The sequence below is a fragment of the Gorilla gorilla genome, chromosome 18 (assembly GCF_029281585.2).
Source record: "Gorilla gorilla gorilla isolate KB3781 chromosome 18, NHGRI_mGorGor1-v2.1_pri, whole genome shotgun sequence".
NCBI classification, from domain to species: Eukaryota; Metazoa; Chordata; class Mammalia; order Primates; family Hominidae; genus Gorilla; species Gorilla gorilla.
The window spans coordinates 118,072,683-118,093,411 of record NC_073242.2 but is presented as its reverse complement, the minus strand read 5'-3'; the positions used below and the strand labels follow the sequence as shown (position 1 = coordinate 118,093,411).

At 51.8% G+C, this 20,729-nt stretch overlaps 1 protein-coding gene and 1 long non-coding RNA gene across 6 annotated transcripts in view; one reads left to right on the top strand and one right to left on the bottom strand.

Moving 5' to 3' along the window:
* Positions 1-548: 548 nt before the first annotated feature.
* LOC109023544 (uncharacterized) lies at positions 549-18,001 on the bottom strand. Of its 4 annotated transcripts, none has more exons than XR_010131619.1 (5): positions 16,527-18,001; positions 15,113-16,388; positions 14,179-14,411; positions 7,593-7,768; positions 7,077-7,341 (listed from the first exon to the last, which is right to left on the bottom strand). It is a non-coding gene; the product is annotated as an uncharacterized lncRNA (long non-coding RNA). The 4 variants fall into 4 exon arrangements; XR_010131617.1 differs by lacking the exon at positions 14,179-14,411 and having other exon boundaries at positions 15,113-15,288; positions 15,376-16,388; XR_010131620.1 differs by lacking the exons at positions 7,077-7,341; positions 14,179-14,411 and adding an exon at positions 549-3,726.
* A 1,876-nt stretch (positions 18,002-19,877) lies between these two features.
* The window catches only part of ZCCHC14 (zinc finger CCHC-type containing 14), an 85,865-nt gene continuing 85,013 nt past the window's right edge, over positions 19,878-20,729 (top strand). The window contains exon 1 of one of the 2 annotated variants that reach the window (XM_031002742.3): positions 19,878-20,564. In XM_031002742.3, coding sequence (XP_030858602.1) covers positions 19,995-20,564 — 570 coding nt within the window. In that variant the 5' untranslated portion in view covers positions 19,878-19,994. The remainder of the gene's footprint in view (positions 20,565-20,729) is intronic. The other variant, XM_031002741.3, reaches the window with a different exon arrangement.

The following is a 20,729-nucleotide window of genomic DNA, read 5'->3' as shown; positions in this document are numbered from 1 at the left end:
GACCTCAGGTGATCCACTCGCCTCGGCCTCCCAAAGTGCTGGGATTACAGGCATGAGCCACTGTGCCCGGCCAGAAAAGCCTATTTTCTGAGAAGAAATTGAAGCCAGCAGCAGAAATTTGCATAAGTAACAAGAAGCCAAATGTTAATTGACAAGACAATGGGGAAAGTGTCTCCAGGGCATGTCAGAGACCTTCACAGCAGCCCCTCCCATCACAAGCTTGGAGGCCTAGGAGGAAAAAGTGATTTCGAGGGGCAGGCCCTGGGTCTTGCTGCTCTGTGCAGTCTCGGGGCTTGGTGCCCTGCATCCCAGCTGTGGCTAAAAGGGTCCAACACACAGCTCAGGCCATTGCTTCGGAAGGTGCAAGCCCCAAACGTTGGCAGCTTACATGTGGTGTTGGGCCTGCAGGTGCACAGAAGTCAAGAATTGAGGTTTGGGCCGGGCACCGTGGCTCACGCCTGTAATCCCAGCACTTTGGGAGGCCAAGGCGGCTGGATTACCTGAGGTCAGGAGTTCAAGACCAGCCTGGCCAACATGGTGAAACCCCGTCCCTACTAAAAATACAAAAATTAGCCAGGCGTGGTGGCACACCCCTGTAATCCCAGCTAGTCAGGAGGCTGAGGCAGGAGAATTGCTTGAGCCCGGGAGGCAGACGTTACAGTGAGCTGAGATCATGCCACTGCACTCCAGCCTGGTCAACAGAACAAGACTCTGTCTCCAAAAGGAAAAAGAATTGAGGTTTGGGAACCTCCACCTAGATTTCAGAGGATGTATGAAAACACCTGGATGTCCAGGCAGAAATTTGCTGCAGGGGTGGAGCTCCCTGCTATGGAGAACCTCTGCTAGGGCAGTGCAGGAGGGAAATGTGGGATTGGAGCCCCCACGCAGAGTCCCCATTGGGGCGGTGCCTAGTGGAGCTGTGAGAAGAGAGCCACCATCCTCCAGGCCCCAGAATGGTAGATCTACCAACAGCTTGCATTGTGCACCTGGAAAAGCCACAGACACTCAACACCAGCCCATGAAAGCAGCTGGGAGGAGCGTGGGAGCCCACCTCTTGCATCAGCGTGACCTGGATGTGAGACATGGAATCAAAGGAGATCATTTTGGAACTTTCAGGTTTAATGACTGCCCCGTTGGATTTCGGACTTGCATGGGGCCTGTAGCCCGTTTGTTTTGGCCAATGTCTCTCATTTGGAATGGGTGCATTTACCCAATGCCTGTACCCCCATTGTATCTAGGAAGTAACTAACCTGCTTTTGATTTCACAGGCTCAAAGGTGAAAGGGACTTGCCTTGTCTCAGGTGAGACTTTGGACTTGGACTTTTGGGCTCATGCTGGAATAGTTAAGACTTTGGGGGACCGTTGGAAGTGCATGATTGTGTTTTGAAGTGTGAGGACATGACATTTGGGAGGGGCCAGGGGTGAAATGATATGGTTTGGCTTTCTGTCCCCACTCAAATCTCAGCTTGAATTGTAATCCCATAATGCCCACGTGTTGTGGGAGGGACCTGGTAGGAAGTAATTGAATCATGGGGGCAGTTTCCCCCGTGCTGTTCTCATGATACTGAGTAAGTTCAAGACCAGCCTAGGCAACAAAGGGAGACCTCGTCTCTACAAAAAATTAAGAAGTTAGCTAGGCATGGTGGTATACATCTGTGGTCCCACCTACTTGGAGGCTGAGGCAGGAGGATCACTTGAGCCCCAAGAGGTCAAGGCTGCAGTGAGCTGTGAACACACCACTGCGCTCCAGCCTGGGTGACAGAGTGAAACCCTGTCTCAAAAAAAAAAAAAAAAAAAGAAAAGAAAAGAGGGAGACAAGAGGTTCAAAGGTAAAAGAAGGGGATGTGACTGTGGAAGCAGAGGGCAGAGTGATGTGCTTTGGAGATAGAGAAGTAGCCATGAGCCAAGGACTGTAGGCAGCTTCTAGAAACTGGAAAAGACAAGGAAATGGATTCCCCTCTGAGCCTCCAGAAAGAACCAGCCCTAGCCAGGTGCAGTGGCTCACACCTGTCATCCCAGCACTTTGGGAGGCCAAGGCGGGCAGATTGCAAGGTCAGGAGATCGAGACCATCCTGGCTAACATGGTTAAACCCTGTCTCTACTAAAAATACAAAAAATTAGCCAGGCGTGGTGGTGGGCGCCTGTAGTCCCAGCTACTTGGGAAGCTGAGGCAGGAGAATCACTTGAACCCGGGAGGCGGAGCTTGCAGTGAGCGGAGATTGCGCCACTGCACTGCAGCCTGGGTGACAGAGTGAGACTCGGTCTCAAGAAAAAAAAAAAAAAGAACCAGCCCTGATGACACCTTGGTTTTAAACTCATGGAGCTCATTTTGAACTTCTGGCCTCCAGAACTGTCAGAGAATAAATTTGTGTTGTTTTAAGCAACTGAGCATGTGGTAACTATTGTTACAGCAGCAACAGGAAGTTACACTCCTACCCAGAAGGCAGCGTAAATCCCTTAAATTTTTCTTTCCCAGTTCCCTGGACCAAGCAAGGAAGCTCGAAAGACTTTGAAGCCTGTCCTCACATAAAAATGTCAACCCTTGCTTCAGTGTATGCTAAGATGCCAGCTGACTACTAGGAGATTCAACTCTCTTCATTAGAGTCCAACCCAGGCCACACCCCAAGGGCTGTAATAAATTGGCACTGAAGTTCATAAAACTCAAGGTTTCGGCCAGGTGCAGTGGCTCACACCTATAATCCCAACACTTTGGGAGGCCGAGGCGGGTGGATCACTTGAGGTCAAGAGCCTAAGGCCAGCCTGACCAACATGGTGAACCCCCTTCTATACCAAAAATACAAAATTTAGCTGGGTGTGGTGGCGTGCACCTGTAGTCCCAGTTACCCGGGAGGCTGAGGCAGGAGAATCGCTTGAACCCGGGAGGCGGAGGGTTGCAGTGAGCCAAGATTGCACCACTGCACTCCAGCCTGGGCAACAGAGCGAGACTCCATCTCAAAACAAACAACTCAATGGTTTCACTTAGGAGCCTTGACTTCCTCCCTGTTTTACTGGCCCAAGTCCATTGATAATGGTATCAGTGTCCACCGCTCTTGGGTGCCTACAGTGCGCTGGATCGTCAATATTCATGGTCCTTGAGCCACACAGCAATGCTGCAAGGCATTATGCATTACATAGCGAGAAAACCAAGGCACAGACGGAGTAAGGCACACCCAAGCCCACACAGATAGGAAGTACAGAAACCAGGTTTCCAAAGCGCTGGCCTTTTCCAGTGCTCTCACTTATTAACAGCTGCTAACCATTAATAAGCCGACAGGGTGAGGAGCATTCCAGCGCAGTCTACTCGGGGCCGAGGCGGGGCGGAGGCTAGTGTTCATGTGAGTGGTAATCACGGCACAAGATCCAAGTGAACGCTGAGGATTGAGAATGTTGTGGACAACGTGCCTATTCCGCAGGTGTCCTCCATCAGGGCCAGCCATGGGTTCAACAGCAGGAAACCACGGATAGACAGCCTCTCCAGCCTCCTCCTGGTCACACTTCCTCGGAGATGCTAATGAGTGACAGAGTCAATAACTTCCTTCCCTCCTCCTAGCACTGCTGCTGGTTCTCAGAGAAATAGCCACGTGAACGGGAAGGAAGAAAGTGTGTCCACGGGCTGCGGAATCCATTGCCAGTGGGGCGGGGATTCATCTGGCAGACCTGGCCTGCAGACAACATTGCTGGAATGAGTCCATGCGATGATCCGGGACTGTGAGTGTATCTGCCCAGCTGAAAAATGAGTGATTACTGAGCACCTACATGATTGAAAATGGGCTGTAATGCAGGAGGATGACCACGAAGAGTGCGGGAGCAGCAGGGTAGCAGCAGCCCAGGATGACAGCAGCCTCGGCCCACCACCCTGTGGAAAGCAGCTGAGGTCTAGGGGAGATCTGGGGTCAGACAGATCCAGGTTGGAAACCCGGCACTATAGCTTACCAGGTGTGACCTCACACAAGTTCTATAACCTCTCTGAGCCGTACTAGCCTCATTTACAGATAGAACTCTGATTGTGTTCTGGCACTCACACTCTGCACAGCCATGGCCTTCAGGGGAGCCTGGCTCCAGCCCCAGAAGGCATAGTCTAACTGCTCAAGGGTGGCCATGGTGACTGTATTCTCCTGGGTGGTTTAACCATGGCCAAGTGAGACAATCCGGCCAATGAGAGTCTGCAGAAGGGCTTTGGGGAAAGGTATTTTTTTGCCTTTATAGTCTTTATTCTGCCACTGGCTGCTGGCTGGAATGGCTGCAGCCACTTGAGTGTATGAGGACTGCCAGGCTGAGGCTAAGGCTGACACGCTAGGAGGGCAGAATGTATAGACGGAAAGAGCTTGGGTCCTCAGTGGTGTCCTTGAGTTAATGAGTCAACCAACTCTGGAGAGCCTCAGACCTCAGGACTTCTTGACAATGGCTTAGGCCCTTTGAGTTGTATTTTCTGATGTGTGCAGCCCAACGCACCCTACCTGGGGCAGGGCTGTGTTGAGGATTAAATGTGTAAAAAGCCTAACATGATGCCAGGCACACAGTAGCTTCTGTTGTTGAGGAGATGATGACACAAGAAATGTCACAGTAAAGCAACATGATGCTGGGGCTTCATTTACTCACGTACGCGTCATGCTCACCAGCTGGGGACATAAATTCCTCAGGGGAGACACTGTGCCTTGATCCTCTTTCCTACGCCCCAGTGTCTGCCTTAATAAATGCTCTGATACTGACCCCATGGTAAACAATGAAGTTTGCCTTCTGTATCCATTAACCATGGCTACAAACATACCGAATAAGAAATCATTGACAAACAATACTCATTAATTCTCACACATCTGCAGGCAGAGGAGGCTGAGGGTCAGCTGATCTAGACTGGGTTCAACTGGGCAGCTCTGGACTTACCTATCTTGGGGTCCACTAAGGCCTGCTGATCTGGGCTGAGTTCGCCTAGGATGGCTCTGATCCCCGTTTCCCATGTTTCTCATGGGACCAGACGGCTAACTTGGCATGTTTCTCTGTGGGTGATGGCAGAGGCATAAGAGCAAGCTCAATCGCAAAGACTCTGGTCAGATCCTACCCACTGTCCTTCCTCATCTCCTTTGCAGCTATGGGTGGCCATTGGTACAGTGTTGGCAAATGAGATTGAAGCAGAAATCTATTAGAGGGTGTCTCAGGGGGAAAAAGAAGCATTTGCTTTTCCTCATCTGCTGGTTTCATCCCTTACTCCCTTTTTCTTGCACTGAATGCAGGATGCGATGCTTGGAGCTATGGCAGTCATATTGCTACCATGAGGAAAAGCCAAGAGAATTGTGACTGCTGTTCCAACATAACTGAGCATCATTGCTGGTGCAGCGTTAGCAACTGCCCATCTCTGGACTTCTTGTTCTGTGAGAAAATAACCCTCCATATGTTTATGTCACTGTTAATTGCAACCAAAGGCATTTATCACTAAAACCCAGAAGCAACTAAACAGGATAGTGCAGGATCTATACTAAGTGGACCATTGGAATAAATGAGAAAGTAATATACTGTGTTTCAATTCAAGTTCCATCAGCCATTCATTCAACAAATGTATATACTAGCCACTCTGAGCAAACAGACCCAGCCCCTGCCCTCCGAGGGTGTCTAGGTAGCAGGTTACATGGGTGAAGTCTTATCTAATGACAGAAGCTTGGATGGATAGTGAACAGAACACGTTACTGGAAAATGTTCTCACATCTATTGAAGAAAAATTTGGCCAAGCATATAATTGATCCAGAATCTGAAGATATTGTGAATCGATCAGTGATTTTCTGCACCAGCAACCGGTTCCCAAATATAGGTTACTAGATGGATTTGCCGGTTGACCCCTGGAAGTCCCTCTGACATGTTGAACTTTACTTTCCTCATTTGCTAATTAAAGAGTTAATCTGGATGACTGCTGAATTCTCTTCCAGTTCAAGTCTTTCCCTTCCTGAGATGAATGCCATGTTATAAGAAAATATGAACAATATTTTGGGAAAATTCCACTTTACAAGCATTTGGGTAAAACCATAGTTATACATGACAAACCATAATTCGTAGATGAGATAGCCCACTCTTTGGAGAAATTAACGTAGTACCATAATCTTTATAGAAGAAAATGTTTCTGTTTGGGAGAAGCATTGTAAAAATTTATGTAAGAAGCCAGAAGAGGCCGGGCATGGTGGCTCACGCTTGTAATCCCATCACTGTGGGAGGCCGAGGGAGGCGGATCACCTGAGGTCAGGAGTTCAAGACCAACCGGGCCAACATGGTGAAACCCCGTCTCTACTAAAAATACAAAAATTAGCTGGGCGTGGTGGTGGGCACCTGTAATCCCAGATACTCAGCAGGCTGAGGCAGGAGAATCACTTGAACCCGGGAGGCAGAGGTTGCAGTGAGCCAAGATTGCACCACTGCACTCCAGCCTGAGTGACAAAGCGAGACCCCGTCTCAAAAAAAAATAAATAAATAAAAATAAAATGCCAGGCATGGTGGCTCACACCTGTAATCCCAGCACTTTGGGAGGCTGAGGCAGGTGGATCACTTGAGGTCAGGAGTTCGAGACCAGCCTGGCCTACATGGCGAAACCCCATCTCTACTAAAAATACAAATATTAGCTGGGTGTGGTGGTGGGCGCCTGTAATCCCAGCTACTAGGGAGGCTGAGGCAGGAGAATCACTTGAACCCAGAAGGCAGAGGTTGCAGTGAGCCAAGATCGCACCACTGCACTCCAGTCTAGGCGACAAAGTGACACTCCATCTCAAAAAAAAAAAAAAAAGGCAGAAAGACCACCAGCAAACATTTAATAAGCACCAACTGCATACATGGTACCCATCCGGAGCTGGAAATCCAAAGTGACAAACTTTTTTTTTTTTTTTTTTTTTTTTTTGAGACGGAGTCTGGCTCTGTCGCCCAGGCTGGAGTGCAGTGGCGCAATCTCAGCTCACTGCAAGCTCCGCCTCCCAGGTTCACGCCATTCTCCTGCCTCAGCCTCCCGAGTAGCTGGGACTACAGGCGCCCGCCACCACGCCTGGCTAATTTTTTGTATTTTTAGTAGAGACGGGGTTTCACCATGTTAGCCAGGATGGTCTCGATCTCCTGACCTTGTGATCCGCCCGCCTCGGCCTCCCAAAGTGCTGGGATTACAGGCGTGAGCCACCGCGCCCGGCCCAAAGTGACAAACTTAATCAGCCTCAGCCCTGACTCCTGCTCTCAAGGAGCTGAGAATTTAATTAAGCCTCTGGTCTATGTGTATTGTCATGGCCAGCTTCCACAGGAATACACAGGTGGGCTTTACTGTGTCTTACGCCAGTGGTCGTTCCAATGGTTCTGTGCCAGCCTCCTAGTGAAGAGCCATCCCTGGGTAAGAGAAAAGAAGCAGGCATGCCAAGACTCAAATACGTGCAAGGTATCATATGTACGACATGTGGACCGGCAAGTTAAAAAAGTGTTAACCCCCAAACCACTCTCAAACAAAGTCTTAAGCTGAAGCCAGCTTTCAGATATGTATTATTATATAGTAATACATGTTAATATAGATGAATATGCAATTTGTACATATTAGTATCAATAGGAACACAGGACCTACATATGCACACACACATACTTACTAGAGCTGCTGTGGCTCTAATGCAAGGGCAAAATCCTCTGCTTCCTCAGGAACCTCCCAACGTGATTAGGATCACACAGCAGAGAAGACACAGGCGTCATCATCAAGCAGACCTGGACCTGTCCTTCTCGCTGTCTACACTGGGCAAGTGGCTTCTCTAAATCTCAGTTTCTTCATCTGTAAAAGGGGAAGAATGTTCTACTTGCAAGATTGTTGTGAGGGCCAAGTGAAATGAGGACATGAAACCCCAGCCACTAGCAGGTCTCAACAGGCGTCAGCATCCGGGACACCAGCCACAGCTGTGCGGCTCCAGGAACCTGGTCCACTTGACCCTCCTCGCCAGAGTCACCATCCAGACCCAGCCTTGACCCACAGCTGCTCTGGAGGGGACGGGGCAGTGGGATTTGGGATCGGGAGACCTTGGTTCAAGTCCTAGCCCTGCTGGTATCTGCTGGCCTCCCCCAGGGCCTGATTTCCCCCTTGGCCAGGTGAGGAAAATGATCTATTGATTTTAAAGCATGTCACCAGGGCTAAATGAGGCATGAAAGTGCTTTGTCCCCTGGCACTTCTGCCCTTCCTGTTTTCGGTGCCAAAACCCTTAGCCTGGCCAGGCTTGGCGAGAGGCACCGTGAGGCTGCTAGCCTGAGCCCTAGCTCTGTCCTGGCTGGCGGGCCGTCCTTTGCAAGTGACCACTCTGCCCCAGTTGTTTCATCTGCAAATGATAACAGCCAGCACCAGCTTCGCTCATGACGGAAGCCCCGGTGTTAAGCCCCTGCCTCCACCTCCACTCGGCCGGCTCCAGGCAAGGCAGCCACTGTGGCAGTGACTGTCAGAATTGCTTTCTTACAAGGTGCTGCTTGCACCAAACTCAGGTGGGGGTGTCTGTGTTGTAAACACAAGCACACACACATACACAGCACATGCCACACACATGCACACACCACACACACCACACATACCACAGGCATACATATACACACACATAGCACATAGAACACACACATTCCACACACACCACATGCCACACACCACACACATACACCACACCCTACACACATACACAGCACATGCTACATGCATGACACACAACACACATACCACAAACATAAACACACATCACACACATACACGGCACATGCCACACACATACCACACATATACACACCACACATAACACATACTACACACATACATAAACACATACATCACACACATACAAAGCACATGCCACACATATACCGCACATACACATATACACACCACATAGCACACACATTTCACACATACCACACATAAACACATACACCACACATACACAGCACATGCCACACACATATACACACCACATAGCACACACACAACACACACACATTTCACACACACCGCATGCCACATACACACCACACACATACCACACACACATATACATACCACATAGCACACATAACACTCACACATTTCACACATACCACATGCCACACATACACCACACACAACACACATACCTCACACATACATAAACACAATCACATACACAGCACATGCCACACATACACATATACACACCACATAGCACACACAACACACACATTTCACACATACCACATGCCACATACACACCACACAACCACACATACACATATACACACCACACGACACTCACACATTTCACACATACCACATGCCACACACACACCACACACAACACACATACCACACATAAACACATATGCCACACACATACCACACATACACATATACACACCACATAGCACACACAACATTCGCACATTTCACACACACGCCACATACACACCACATATGCACCACACATACCACACATACACATATACACACCACACACAACACTCACACATTTCACACATACCACATGCCACACACACAACACACATACCACACATAAACACATATGCCACACACATACCACACATAGGCATATACACACCACATAGCACACACAACATTTACACATTTCACACATACCACATGTCACACACACCACAGATAACACACCACACATAAACACATACACCACACACACATACACAGCACATGCCACACACATATACACACCACATAGCACACACACACACTTTCACATACATACACACCACACATACCCACACACATAAACACATACACCACACACACCCATACACAGCACATGCCACACACCACACATACACACATAGCACACATGCCACACACACCACACACATAACACACATTCCACACACAACATGCCACACATATATAAACATATACATAAACACACCATACACAACATACACCTACACACACATACACAGCATATGTCATACACATACACACACCACACATGCCATTTACATAAACACAACATATAAAATACACACCTACACACATCATGCACACACACATCTACACACATACGTACATGTCACATACCACCTACACATATACACACATACACACCACATACCACACATATACACACCACATATCACACATATACCCCAACACACATATACACACATACACACCACACAGATATCACACACATATACACACCACATAGCACATGCATACACACACCATGCACAAATCACACACCACACAGATATCAAACACATATACACACATTGCACATGCATACAGACCACACACAAATACATACATATCACATACCTACACACACCTACACATATACACATACACATCACATAACACACATATCACACATGCCACATACACATACATGCCAGCGTACCACACACATACACACACATGCAGACCACATACCACACATGTGCCCCTACACACATATGCACACACACACACAGGTAAGGGGTGTTCATTTGGCATCAGGAGCTTGCTCACAGCTCCAGTGCGATGGGACACTTTCCACCCGGGCACTAGCTGTGTTTATGTTGTTTACGTGATGTAGCCTTTCACAGGATCCCCACCTACATCAAAACAGCAGGGTGGCTGGGCGTGGTGGCTCACGCCTGTATTCCTAGCCCTTAGGGAGGCCGAGGCAGGCAAATCACGAGGTCAGGAGATCGACACCATCCTGGCTAATACGGTGAAACCCCGTCTCTACTAAAAATACAAAAAATTAGCCGGGCATGGTGGTGGCAGCCTCTAGTCCCAGCTACTCAGGAGGCTGAGGCAGTAGAATAGTGTGAACCTGGGAGGTAGAATTTGCAGTGAGCTGAGATCACGCCACTGCACTCCAGCCTGGGTGAAAGAGCGAGACTCTGTCTCAAAACAAAACGAAGAACAACACCAGGGTGAAGACCTTCTCAAAGCGATGCCAGCCACTGTTTCCTGAGCACCTGCTAAGCATTTGCTAAACATCATCTCAACTAATTCTCCCAGCCATGTTGTGAAGTAGATATTTTTATATCCATTTCACAGAGGAAGTGGTGGGGGGACTGAGGAGGTGAATTGCAAGCTTGGGGAGGGGAATTTGGACACAGACACGCAGGGGAGACAGTCACGTGAAGACAGAGGCATAGACTGGAGTGATGAGTCCACCAGCGGAGGCCCCCCACAGATGGCTAGCAGCCCTTGGAGGCTGGGAGAGAGGCCCTCAGGGCCTCAGAAGGAACCAACTCTGCCAACACCTTGATTTCTGGCCTCCGCCTCCAGAACTCTAAGAGGATTAATTTCTGTTGTTTTAAGTCATCCAGTTCATGATCATTTGTTTACAGCCACCCTAGGAAACTGTGCTTTAAAAAAAAGAAAAAGAAAAACAGGGCCCGACGCAGCGGCTCACACGTGTTCCCAGCACTTTGCAAGGCTGAGGCAGGAGGATTGTTTGAGCCCAGGAGTTCAACACCAGCCTGGCCAACAAAGCAAGACCCTGTCTCTACAGAAAATTTTAAAAATTAGCTGAGTGTGGTGGCACACACCTGCGGTCCCAGCTACTAGGGAGGATGAGGTGGGAGGATCTCTTGAGCCCAGGAATTCGAGGCGGCACTGAGCTATGATCGCACTACTGCATGCCATCCTGGGCCACAGAGCAAGATCCTGCTGTCTCTTTTTTTTTTTTTTTTTTTTTTAAGACGGAGTCTTGCTCTGTCGCCCAGGCTGGAATGCAGTGGCGCAATCTTGGCTCACTGCAAGCTCCGCCTCCCGGGTTCATGCCATTCTCCTGCCTCAGCCCCTCGAGTAGCTGGGACTACAGGCGCCTGCCACCACGCCCTTCTAATTTTTTGTATTTTTAGTAGAGACGGGGTTTCACTGTGTTAGCCAGGATGGTCTCGATCTCCTGACCTAGTGATCTGCCTGCCTCTGCCTCCCAAAGTGCTGGGATTACAGGCGTGAGCCACCGCGTCCGGCAACCCTGTCTCTTAAACAAACAAACAACAAGTAGTTTTAATCTCTGACTGGCCACAAGCCTTACCACCCCCTATTTTATTATACCATCCAGTGTCACTCATTTATTTTTTGCCTGGCCCTCAAACGCATTTATTTATTTATTTAGTTTTTGTTGTTTTTGTTTTGTTTTGCTTTTGTGAGATGAAGTCTTGCTCTGTCGCCCAGGCTGGAGATGAAGTCTTGCTCTGTCACCCAGGCTGGAGTGCAGTGGAGTGATCTCAGCTCACTGCAACCTCCACTTCCCAGGTTCAAGCGATTCTCCTGCCCCAAACTCCCAAGTAGCTGGAATTACAGGTGCCCACCACCACACCAAACTAGTTTTTGTATTTTTAGTAGGGACGGGGGTTTCACAATGCTGGCCAGGTTGGTCTTGAACTCCCAGCCTCAAGTGATCTGCCCAGCTCGGCCTTCCAAAGTGCTGGGATTCATGCACTGCCAGACCCGCGCAATAAAAGCTCTTAAAAATGGAGAGAAACATAGACCAAAAACCTGATAGAAAACGGGCAAAAACAGGCATCTTATTGAACAAGATACAAAAAATGGCATCCCCACCTAGTTCTCTCTCCCTTCCAGAGACTTTGAGATGTCGTTATAATTTAATAAATCTGTTTCTGCTCAAGCTAGACATCATAGATTCTGTTGTTTCTAATTTATTTGGTGGGCACAGGCTATTTATAGACATCAATCCACCTTGAATCGTGAAGGCTTTCCAGCCTGCAGTACGTCCCAAAGTTACTGACACCAGATTCTCAAGCAGTTTTAAAAGAGGAATTCACAGATGTATTTTCAAGCAATTACAGTTTTATCCCAATGTGAGTACTGCCTTCTAGAGTGACGACTTTGAAGGAGACAGAGTTTTGGGTTTGGGTGAGCCCTGGTATGTTTGTTCAAAAACAGAGCTTTTAGAGTTACACCTCATCACCCAAACAATATGTTATATGCCTTTGGAATGTTTTTTTTTTACCCACACTTGAGCCTGGGAGTGTCTCATGTCTTGAGACTTCATTTCAAACAAAACAGTGACGGTAACGTGAAGATGATTCAGATGGCATTGGGAAGCTCTCCAGTTCTTCCATTTTCTTGATACTTCTCTGAACTCTACACAGGATCTAGAGGCGACAGATCGGGTGTAACCTCTTGAAAAGTCCAGGGTAAGCAGGACTGCCTTTGGAAACTCTCTCAGCATAGAAACAACCTGAATGCCCAACTAGAGGGGATTCTTTGAATAAATCATGCTACATCCAAACAAAGATTTGTGTTGCCCTTAAGAGCCATGATTTAGAATAGAGTCATGGATATGAAAAGACATTTGGGATGTATTGTTAAGTGAAAAAAATAGATTGCAAAATGTGGAGTACCATCCTATTTTTGTGTCGTATACTTTTTTTTTGTAAAAGTATGTGTGCATAAATATATTTGAATACAAAAGTGTCTACAAGAGTATCTTTTAGAGTTGGTTATAACTAGGAAGTGAGATGATTTGTAGCTTTTTATATTGTTTTTTAGCGAGTTATAATCTGTTCATAAGGAACATGTATTGCATCATAATCAGACCAAACAACACAGTCATTTACATGTTTTTAAAAATCCTGTATTTGCTTGAAAATACTCCAGAAAGAACATGTGTGTATGTTGGGGGTGGGGTGAGAGAAATGGATGGAGTAAGAGTGGCAAAATGTCATCTTTGCTGAAGCTGGCCAAAGGGGACTGTGAAAAATCACCATATGATTCTCTTGACTTTTGAGTATGTTTGCACATTTCACAAGTGAAGGTGAAAACAAACAAACAAATAAAACCAAGGTCAGCAGTGAGTTCATCCTTCGCTTTTAGAGGATATCACAATTGCAGTGCAAGAAGCACAGAAATACGAGAAATAAATATACAACAGAAATAAGGCTGCAAAACTTAACGCTAAGAACCCAGGAGCCATCAGCTGTGCGACCTCAGGTCACTAACAGCCTTATGAAGCCTCAGGTCCCTAATCTGTAAAACAGGAGGAAACCCTTGTTGCCTGGCAGGCTTGTGGTTCAGACTGAAAATTCTAATTACTCCTGTGGCTGCTGTTGTTCAATCCATAGGCTCTGGAAGTCTGGAAGCAAGAGCTCCACACCCCAACAGTGGTTTCAAACTTTGGTGTGCACTGAGATGACCAGGGTTACTAGCAAACATGCAAATTCCTGGCCAGGCACGGTGGCTCATACCTGTAATCCCAGCACTTAAGGAGGCGGAGGCCAGTGTATGGCTTGAGGTCAGGAGTTGGAGATCAGCCTGGCTAACATGATGAAACCCCATCCCTACTAAAAATATAGAAAATTAGCTGGGCATGGTGGTGTGTGCCTGTAATACCAGCTACTTGGGAGGCCGAGGCAGGAGAATCGCTTGAACCAGGAGGTAGAGGTTTCAGAGAGCTGAGATCGCGCCACTGCATTCCAGCCTGGGTGACAGAGGGAGACCCTGTCTCAAAAAAAAAATGCGGATTCCAAGGTCCTACCCCTAGGGAGCCTGACTCCATATGTGGGGCCAGGCCTAGGACCCTCCACTTTAAATAAGACCCCAGGCCATTCCCACTGGAGAAATGCTGCATCTAGCCCCGCACCAAAGACACCCAGGTAAGCAGGTCTGCCATAGACAAAAACGCCTCGCTGTGCAGAAACTGGGGCTGGACGTTGTTCGGGGCTGATTGCCCATTTATGACTCTAGGTGGACTTTGTCTGCAGTCATGGATGGAAAAGCTGGCAAGCAACAGACACCTTTGCAAAAATAGCAAATAAACAATATGTCACATTTGTGGTTTCCTCCTGGGAGGGGCAGAGTCTATGGGCAATTGACTTAGGGCAGAATCCAATTCCAACGTGAACTAACTGTGTGGCCCGGGCTGAAGCCCTTGACCATTCAGTATCTGTGTGATGGGAATTCTGACAGCAGTATCAGAAACAGCCCCATGGGGTTTTGTCAATTACACGAGGCTGTCAGGCACCGAGGCCTGGAGCCAGGACCCCATCAGGAAATTTAGGGATCCACTGGATCTATGGCCTCCATGCTTAGGGTGTCAGGTCCCAAACCTTCTCAATCACAGGAAAGCAGGAGTCAGGCCAAGGGAAGGAAGCGCATGTCGCAGCTGGAGACCACACATACCTTGGCAGCACCCCAGGGAGAGACAACTCCCTGCCGTGCCGGGCTTCTCTGCGCACTTCCAGTCCCGATCACTTAAGGAGCCCCTGTCCCACTCTGAGTCTTCTTCTGAGGCCTCTGTTTGTGTTGTCCTGCTCCTGGCTTGGCCTCCAGATCCCTCCTCTCGTGGGGTCCTAGGTCTGAAGGAAAAGCAAGATGGTGGCAGTCTGGGGGAAGAGCATGTGCTTGGGGTCCCCGTGGCCCATTTCTGGGCTTGGCCTGGTCACCTGCTGCAGTCGGTATCACTCATTCAGAACTAAGCAGTAACGCCAGGCAGATCACGTCCTTCTTGTAAAATTGTTTGTTTGGGGAATTTGTGGTGAACTCCAAATCTCTCTCTCTCAAAATTGATACTATTAGAGTCATTTGTGCTTGATTGCAGCTCTGTGGAAGGGACAGCCCCCACTTCTCCCCTCGCCTCTTTGTGGTTATTTGTAGGGCAGTCACAGGAAACCAATACAATGGCATTTCCCCCTAAACATGAGTGTGGCTCTCAGCGCAACCCAGTTTACAACAAATAGTCCATCCTTGCCCTATAGGACCAGGCCTCAGGAAGGGCTTGGGGGCCTCAGAGGCAAATGACACCCAGCTCTTCAACCCTGCACAACCACAGACCTCAAACCCAGTGGTAGCCAATTTGGCTGAACAGCACCCTAGACTGTGGGCTCCCCCTGGTGCTGGGCCCCCTCACAAGCAGGCAGGGCCCACCCTCCTGATCTAGCCTGAGCCCCTGAGTCCTCTCCCAACCTCCTCCCAGCGATCTCAGCCGCTCCAGCAAGGCGTGGGGCTGGTGTCCTTCAGCTGCCTCCCTCTCCAGAGGAGGAGAGGCGGCAGATGTCGAGGCAGAGGTGGGGAAAAGCTCCTGGCACGCTTGCAGCCGGGGTCACCTTGTGCATGGGCAGAGTCAGGGAAGGGGGAGACAGTAGGTGCCCTGTGTGGAAAACCAGAATCTCGGGGCCAGGAACCAGAGAATGCTGGAGGGCCCGGGAGGTCAGCGCCTGCCCTCTCCTCTTGAGGGAGGCCCCCTCCCTCAGGCAGCCTGCCTGCTTCAGAGTGGGGAGTCCCGGTTGTCAGTTCTGTAGGGTCGATGGACCTGGTCTCATTTGCCTCTGCGGCCCCCAAGCCCTTCCTGAGGCCTGGTCCTGTAGGGCAGGGATTTCATATTTGTTGTGAACTGGATTGAGCTGAGCCACACCGATGTCTGGGGGGAAATGACATTGTTTCGGTTTCCCTGGCTGCCCTACAAATAACCACAACACGCGTGAGGGAGGGGTGGGGAGATGGGGGTGGGGGAGGGGTGGGCGATGGGGTGGGGGAGGGGTGGGAGATGGGGGTGGGGGAGGGTGGGGGTTGGGGGTTGAAAACAATAGCAACTTACCCTCTCACAGTTCTGGAGGCCAGGAGTCCAAAGTCAAGGTGTGGGCAGGGCTCTGTTCCCTCTGGAGGCTCTAGGGGACGGTCCTCCCTGTCTCTTGCAGCCTCTGGTAGGCCCAGGCACTCCTCGGCTCCAATCTCTGCCATCCTTGCACATAGTCTCCTTTCCCCCAAAGTCTCTATGTGTTCTTTTCTGTATCTTGTAAGGACAGTCTCATTGCATGTAGGGCTCACCCTAATTCAGTGTGATTTTATCTTGACTCTTACCTTAATTATATCTGCAAAGACTCTTTTTCCAAGTAAGGTCACATTCTGAGATTTGGGGTAGAGATAAACTTTGGGGGGACATGATTCAACCTACTAAGCCATTAAATCACAAAGAGCACGCAAGAAGGACCAAAAAGGCAGCGGGAAGTGGGGAGGACCTTGATCCAAGGACTTCCACAGTTCACGCCTCCCTTGTTCCAGCCAGCAAGGGCTTTCCATGAGCACCTTTGACTTCCACTGCTAGCCAGGATGACGGGTTCCTGGATCTCTTCTACAGATGAGGAAACTGAGGCTCAGAGGCCTTTGAATGCATAGCCAAGTTCACACAGTCAGTCAGAGCTGGGACTGGAGCTCACGTGGTACCAAAGCCTGGGGGTTTCACAGCCAGCTCGGCTGGATTGAAGAAGCCCCACCCCCACCCCCACCCCCAATGAGGTTCCAAGATCTTTCTCCAAGGAGCTTGCTTTATCAATAAGAAATGAATCTTTGGTTTTGTTTTGTTTTTGAGATAGAGTCTTACACTGTCACCCAGGCTGGAGTGCAGTGGCGGGATCACCATTCACCGCAACCTCCCTTTCCCGGGCTCAGGCAATCCTTCCACTGCAGTCTCCCAAGTACCTGGGACTACAAGCACATGCCACCACATCTGGCTAATTTTTGTATTTTTTGTAGAGATGGGATTTCGCCATGTTGCCCAGGCTGGTCTCGAACTCCTGGGCTCAAGGGATCTACCCTCGGCCTCCCAAAGTACTGGGATTACAGATGTGAGCCTCTGAGCCCAGCCAAACTGTCTTGATGTTCACGTTCTTTCACTACCTTAGATTATGAATTTTGGAATGTGGCCAGTTCCCTGGAATCACATTAAGAAGTGAGGTCTAGGAGAACAATGATTAATTTAATTATTAATAGAAATCAGCCTAGACCTGGGAAATAAGATGAGGAGACCCAGCTGTCCCCAGCCTTGCCCTTGTGCCCATGTGGGAGGCCATCCTGACTCCATTTAGATTTTTGCTTCTTCCTACACTGACAAAGAACACTGGGGCAGCTCCAGGGAAATGTGCCCAAGGTGTGGAGGGGGCTGGGGGAGTGGAGAGCAATTTTTTTTGTTCCCAACCATGCCTTTCTGCAATGTCTGTTCATCCTTGAAGACCTAAGACTGGAGAATGTGGGGTTTGTTTGTTTTGGAGCTACTGGGGCGGGGGGGGGGGGGGGGGTCTCACCATGTTGCCCAGGTTGGTCTTAAACTCTTGGCCTCAAGCGATCCTCCTGCCTCGGTCTACCCAGTAGCTGGAACCACAGGCGTGCCAGATTCGGCTGAAGAGTTTTGTTAGGAAGTTTTCAGCACCTTGGACCATATCCTGAAAAAGTTCATTCATTGATTCAACCAATCTCTAGTGTGCACTGCCCAGAACCAGAGTGTGAGCTCCACGGGGTAGGGAGGGCGCCAGCTTTGCTCTCAGCTGCCCCCGGGCGCTTGTGACCTGGAACCCATGAATGAACAGACCCCGTTCTAGATCAACAGACATTCAAAGCAGCGCTCTAGGGGAAGGGCAGGGGAGGAATGAGCGTCCAGCCCCTGCAGCTCTGCTTCTATGCCTGTGTGTAAGCGGTGGGATTTAAAGGTGGTTGGGTGCACCGGCCCTTCCCCCACCTGCAATCCGGTGCCAATGCAAGTGCCAGGGGAGGGTGGCGTTTCTGTTTACTTCCAGCCAGGTCAGCTCCCTTGCCCCCTCCCCTGTGTTTGCATTTTCTCGGTTTGGCGAGCTGGTGAAGTAGCCGCGGAAAGAAGGCGGATTTAAAGGCTCCATTTGGACGAGGCTTTTGGAGAAAGCTTGCACCTCCCATCACACCCCCAGGGCAAGTCAGCCGCCTCAAAAGTGCGGGTGCCGGCCCTCTGTGAGCTCAACACCTTCGCACAAACCCCGGGGGCGGTTATTATTACCCTCTTTTTCCCGGGGAGGCGCCTGGGGCTCAGAGAGGCCAAGTGACTCGCCCAAGGTCACACAGCTTTGCAGTGGCCAACCCGGGATTGGAACCGGGGGCTCCGGACCCCGCGGCGGCCGTTTCTCGAAGATACCCACTACCTCCCTCTTACACCGCTCAGGAATAAAGCAGGAAGGCCGAACGCCCCGTTTTCGCCCAAAAACAATGCTCCACGCAAATTTGCGGGAACAAAAGCAACCAGAAATCCAGCCCGGGTTTTCCGCCTCTCCGATTCCGCGGACCAATCGCGTCCTGACGGCCGCCGAGGGACAGGAGGCGGTGGCCCCAACATGATCGACAGCCCCCAGGGAGGCGTGGCCGCGGCACGGGCGAATGGGATTGGGGACCCGGCACAATCACGGGCCGAGAACGGGCCGCCTGAGCCAATCAGCGGGGGGGGGGCGGGCCCGGCAGTCCCGGGCTGTCGCGAGAGGCGGCCACCCCGCCCACTTCTGCTGATCCCGGCCGCCCGTCAGCCGCGAGCGCGACGATCCCTCCGCTCCTCGGCCGGCGCCTCCTCCGCCGTCGCCGTCGCCGTCGTCGTCGTCGCCGCGCTCGGGCCCGGATCCGTCCGCCGCGCGGGAGCAGCAAGGCCGGCAAGTCCCGGCCGGATCCCTCCGCGCCTCCCGCCGCGCGTCCCTCCCCCTCCAGCGCCCGTTCCGCGGCCGCGGCCCCCAGCGCTCCCCAGGCGGCGACGCCGCGCCCGCGGCCCGGGGTAACGGCCGGCCTGGGCGGAGGCGCGGGCGGCGGCGACGGCATGGCCGGGGCGGCTCCGTCGGGGGGCGGCCCGCAGTGACAGACCCTGCGGCGCGGGGGGAGATGGGGGCGGCCGCCTCCCGGGCGACGACGACGACGACGACGAGGAGCAGCCGCCGCCGCCGCCGCGCACCGGCCGCCGCTGGGCACGGGCGCGGGGAAGGCGCCTCCCCGTGAGCGGGGGGCCCGAGGCCGCTCGCCGCCCCCGGCCGCCCCGGCCGCCCCGGGCCCCCCCGGCGCCCCGCGCGCGCCCGCCCGCCGGCCCCTGACGGGAGCCTTGCCCGGCCCCGGTCCCCGCCCCCGCCCCGGCGCCCGCCCGGTCCGCGGCGCCCGCGCGCCCTCGCCCGGACCCGGCCCCGGCCCGCGCGCCCCCGGTCCCGGCGCGCCCCGGCCGCGGCCCCCGGCGCCCCCCGGCCGCCCCCGCGCGGTCCCCGGCCCCGGGTCGCGGCGCGGCGCGGGCGGCAGCATGGTGGAGAAGCGCTGCCCGCTGCAGAGGGACGGCGTGTACCGCTGGTTCTCGGAGCTGCCGTCGCCGCAGCGCGTGGAGTTCCTGTGCGGCCTGCTGGACCTGTGCATCCCGCTCGAGCTGCGCTTCCTCGGCTCGTGCCTGGAGGACCTGGCCCGCAAGGACTACCACTCGCTGCGCGACTCGGAGATCAAGGCCAACAACCCGGCCGACCTGGGCAGCCTCACCAACCTGACGGACGAGGTGGTGCGCAGCAAGCTGCTGGTGTCGCTGGCGCTGCTGGGCTCGGAGCAGCGCGAGGCGGCGGGCGTGCTCTACCGCACGCTCACGCACATCGACTCCATCATCCACAACTACGGGCTGCAGCTTAACGAGGGCCGCACGGGCGATGAGTTCCTGCTGCTGTTCACCATGGCCTCCAACCACCCGGCCTTCAGCTTCCACCAGAAGCAGGTGCTGCGCCAGGAGCTCACGCAGATCCAGAGCAGCCTGAACGGCGGCGGGGGCCACGGCGGCAAGGGCGCGCCCGGGCCGGGCGGCGCGCTGCCCACTTGCCCGGCCTGCCACAAGGTGCGTGCCCGCCCCGAGCTCTGCCCTGTACCCCAAGTCTGCATCCCCAACTCTGCACTCCAAGCCTCCAGCTTGCACCGCGACCCCGCGACCCACGCCTCCAGCCTGCACTGAGAGCTCCCACCCAGGCCTCCAACCTGCACCACAAGCCCCCAGCCCGTATCC